At 35.3% G+C, this 4,326-nt stretch overlaps 1 protein-coding gene across 1 annotated transcript; it reads left to right on the top strand.

The window, feature by feature from the left end:
- Positions 1–221: 221 nt before the first annotated feature.
- Positions 222–3,423, top strand: LOC113473346. Its single transcript, XM_026833019.1, has 2 exons — positions 222–522; positions 604–3,423. The coding sequence occupies exon 2, from the start codon at positions 688–690 to the stop codon at positions 3,421–3,423; it is 2,736 nt and encodes a 911-aa protein (XP_026688820.1). The 5' UTR covers positions 222–522; positions 604–687.
- Positions 3,424–4,326: the final 903 nt, after the last annotated feature.

Raw genomic sequence — 4,326 nt, 5'->3', positions numbered from 1 at the left:
TTTTAGAAGTAGATGACTAGGTCTTTCTCAAAATGAAATCCCCATTTCTAGATTTATTTAGGAAGCACCTACATCAAAATTTGAACAAAATGTCATAACTTTGCAAAAAATTTCTTGTTAAAAAAAAAGTGTATCATCTTTTTAAAAACGAAAGAGGTAATAGCAGGTAGTAGTATTTTCAAAAAAAAAATACCCACTTTGCAAAAAATTTCTTGTTAAAAAAAGTGTATCATCTTTTTAAAACGAAAGAGGTAATAGCAGGTAGTAGTATTTTCATAAAAAAATACCTTTTAAAATTGAAAATATTTCACCACATCTTATTAACAGTAAGAGTGAAAGAGTTAGAAAAAATAAATAAAACTGACTAACTATAACTATTAGTCAGTTGAGTAATTAGAAAAAAACCTTTTTCTATTTTCCCCATTTCCCTATTTTTCCCATAACAATTATCAACACACATTCGCACACAATTCTTTTTCAGGACAACTTGGAACCTTTCCCCGTATTCTCATTATTGATTACATTTAAACAGTGTATTGTATTTTTCTTATATAAATTGAATTTTTTCTTGGAACCTTTCCCCGTATTCTCATTATTGATTACATTTAAACAGTGTATTGTATTTTTCTTATATAAATTGAACTTTTTAAAAAAAGTGATTTTAAATATATTGTGAACATTATTACCATGAGTGCTGATGATGATATCCAACCAATTGCAACTGCAGAAAACAATGGAACACCATCTACAGCTGTAGAAAACAACACAGAACAGGATTCTGTGGAGAAGAATATAGATACATTAGAAGCTCAATCAAACGAATCTGGAAGAAAGGAAACTATTCCAACATTGGATGAAGCAAACGTGTATTTTGAAAAGACCTATACCAGAATGCTACAAGAGCAAGGTCTAACTATACATTCGGACAGTGAGCAAAACCTTACTGGAACCAATGAAGAACCACACACTTCTGACTTGAGAGGAATCTTACCTGCTTCTAACTCAGACTACCAAGAAATTTTACGAACACAATTAAGTAACCAACAGTCTCAAATCCAAAGTCAACAAGTACAAATTCAACAATTGATTCAATTGGTTACTCAGATGTCACAAACTACTCAAACTTCACTGGTACCTCAGCATACACCAGTTGTGCAACCCACATTTGCTCTGCCAACATTGGAAAAACTTCTACCACATTTCAACGGAGGAGAAACCGAGAACCCGGTAAAATTCATAGATGAGTTGAAGAGAATCTATGAAACATACAACGTACCCAAATCAACTTGGAAGATCACAGTCAGGAACCAATTGTCAAACTCGGCTAAAACTTGGTTTGATAGAAACAGTGACCGCTTTGAACACTTGGAAGACTTCGAAGAAAAGTTCTTGGCGCATTACAATTCGGAACAGATATGCACATCATTGAAGGCAAATTTCTACGGAATTACCCACCAATTGAATACAAACGCTGAAGAATTTGTAAACAACAAATTGAAACTCCATGTGCGAATCTTCCCAAGAGCCACAGAGGCGGAAAGAATTGCAGATGTACTACACTTACTTCACCCGAGAGTGAAAATCCACTTGATGGAAAGTCCCAAAACTGTGGAAGACTTATTAAAGATATTACGAATATTTGATCAAGCATGGAGTACAGATGGACAAAAAGAAGCACCAAAGCCTATCAAAAATTTCACTCCACAGATGTCAAACCAATACCAACCCAGGAACCCGGATACATCAAATGCATACCGGCAAAACAACCATTCAAAATTTCCCCGTTATCAACCTCGATACCCACCTGTGGAAAATGCCAAAGCACTTGAGAAAACCGAACCTTCTTCTCAAGAGAAACAACAAAATGAACCTCAAGCAAGTTCTAACTGCAAAAATCAAAATAACCACATCAAGTTGGAAGGTGAGAAAAGTAGGACGTTTCCCTACGTCTCATTGAAGTTCAATGACCGGCATGTACCTGGATATGTAGACACCTTGGCCAATGCATGTTTTATTGATGAAGCCCTATTGCCCACTGGTGTGAATCTACTTGAAACCAAAGATGGAGTTGTACTAGCAGACAAAACTTCAGCTCACCCACTTGGAAAAATCAAGGCAAACTTTGAGATTGGAAATACTGGATTCGAACATGATTTCTTTGTAATGCAGCACCTCAATCTACCAATGATCTTAGGATATGATTGGTTGAAAGACAATGGTGTTGTTATTGACTTGATGTCAGATTGTCTTCGATTGGGAACTGAAAATCGAGAAACCATTGCTCTAGTGAAGGGAAATTCAAACCCGAATGTAAACCCTATTGAAAATATCTCGGACAAAGAGATGAATGTAGAATTTGCACCACCTCTAGCTGATAATGAAGATGTAGCTAGCGTGATTCAACTTCAGTTATTGCAAGTTGAAAACAAACTTGACCTGGAAGATGAAGTCAAAGAAGCGCAGTTAGAAGATGACAAAGTGGCAGAAATAGGAGCTGAATATGAGTCTATCCTACACAAACCTACTGATAAACTAGTGGACAAAGAAGTTAAGATGTTACAAAAATATCAAGTTATTAATACTCACCTTTATTATCGACCCAAAAGCAGTGAAGATTGGAAACTGGTTGTACCAGAAAAGATGAAGGAGAAAATCTTGAGATATTATCATGACAATCCAATATACTGCCATCCTGGAATTCAAGCTACTTATACATTGATAAATCAATACTTCAATTGGCCAAATTGTCTTGCTGACATCTCTAATCACATACGTCAGTGTGAAGATTGTGCTCGAGTAAAAGTAGCAGGGAGAACAAAAGCTGCACCTTTGAGACCTAGAACAGAATTGGAAAAACTAGAAGTTTGGTCTATTGATATAATGGGACCTTACACCGCTAGTCGAAAACATAAAAATCGGTATTTGATAACAGCCACTGATCCATGCTCCAAATGGGTGGAAGCAAAAGCTGTGAGACATGTGGATTCAGAAGCCATAATCAAATTCCTGGAAACTGACATATTTTCGAGATTTGGTTATCCAAAGAAGGTGATCAGCGATCAAGGTTCACAATTTGTTTCGAGCAAATTTGAAGAATTCTGTGAAAATCATGGAATCAAACATTACACCACTGCTGCATATACACCCAGACAAAATCCTGTGGAGCGAAAAAATCAGAACATAAAAAATAAACTTAGACTTCATCTCCTTGACAAAGATCACAATCAATGGGATGAGAACCTGCCCAACATCTTATTCTCTATCAGATCATCCCGGAATTCAGCAACTAACCACAGTCCTGCTGAAGTATTATTCAATCAGAATCTAAAAGCTCCCTTGGAACAACATTATCCCCATTCAAATTCATCCGATATTGGAAAAAATTCCAAGCACAAATCTGCGATCCTTCATCAACCAGTTTAAAATTTGTAAAAGAGTCTTAACAATAGTCAAAATAAGTTGTAAATCAAAATAAAAGTGAAGAAAAAAGTTTATTCACTAACTAAACATGGTTAGTATTGTTTACCGGCCAGTAGAATAAACCTTTTCTAAACTTTATTAATTTTTAATTGTTGTCACGTTATGCCAAATTATACCTGTAACCGGTAAATTTCCCAATTAAATTTTTTTTTGATTCGTTACTTCCCAATTTATTCTTACGTTATCCATGTATCATATGATATAGGAATATTTTGATATAGGATATACAAGGAAAGTGTAATTTTATTAGAAAAGGAAGATTGACTGGATATTATTATATCCAACAGCTTAAAACTAAAAGCTTAAGGATTATTGAACAAATGGGTCCTCAAAGGTTCAATAAAACAAAAGAAGGAAACGGAAAACCACATTAATCCTAATTCCCTAAACATCAACACTATCCTACATATAAACGTAGTTCACTTACTCTTGATATAACACCTAATCACAACTTTATTCTATGGTATTGATCTACTATTACACATGACATTCACCTGGAACTGATCGATCACTACTACAAACACCTCTGCGTCCCATATAGGCCATAGGCTATCAAGGAGTCAAACAAAACCAGAATCGACTTTATAGAACTACACGGGTGCGAAGGCCTATAGGAAACCCAGACTAAACAATAACTGTATGTATCTTACGTGGTCTAAAGTATATGAAACCAATATTGGATATACCAGGTTAGGTAAAACCGTTGTCTCTACGTTGTTATGAGAACTACATCAAACCTTCCAAACTACTAAAGACTACTTTATGCTACCGTAAAGTGTCCTATTTGCCCAAAGTTAAAGAACAACCCCTAAACATTGGTTACTTCAGATAACACCCTTTAAAGAC

The sequence above is a fragment of the Diaphorina citri genome, unplaced genomic scaffold, assembly GCF_000475195.1.
Source record: "Diaphorina citri unplaced genomic scaffold, Diaci psyllid genome assembly version 1.1 scaffold25794, whole genome shotgun sequence".
Classification (NCBI taxonomy): Eukaryota; Metazoa; Arthropoda; class Insecta; order Hemiptera; family Psyllidae; genus Diaphorina; species Diaphorina citri.
Note: the sequence above shows the minus strand (reverse complement) of the source record. Positions and strands in the feature narration are given on the sequence as shown.

Coding starts and splice junctions, on each gene's coding strand:
- LOC113473346 (XM_026833019.1), top strand. CDS start 688: ATGAGTGCTGATGATGATATCCAACCAATTGCAACTGCAGAAAACAAT.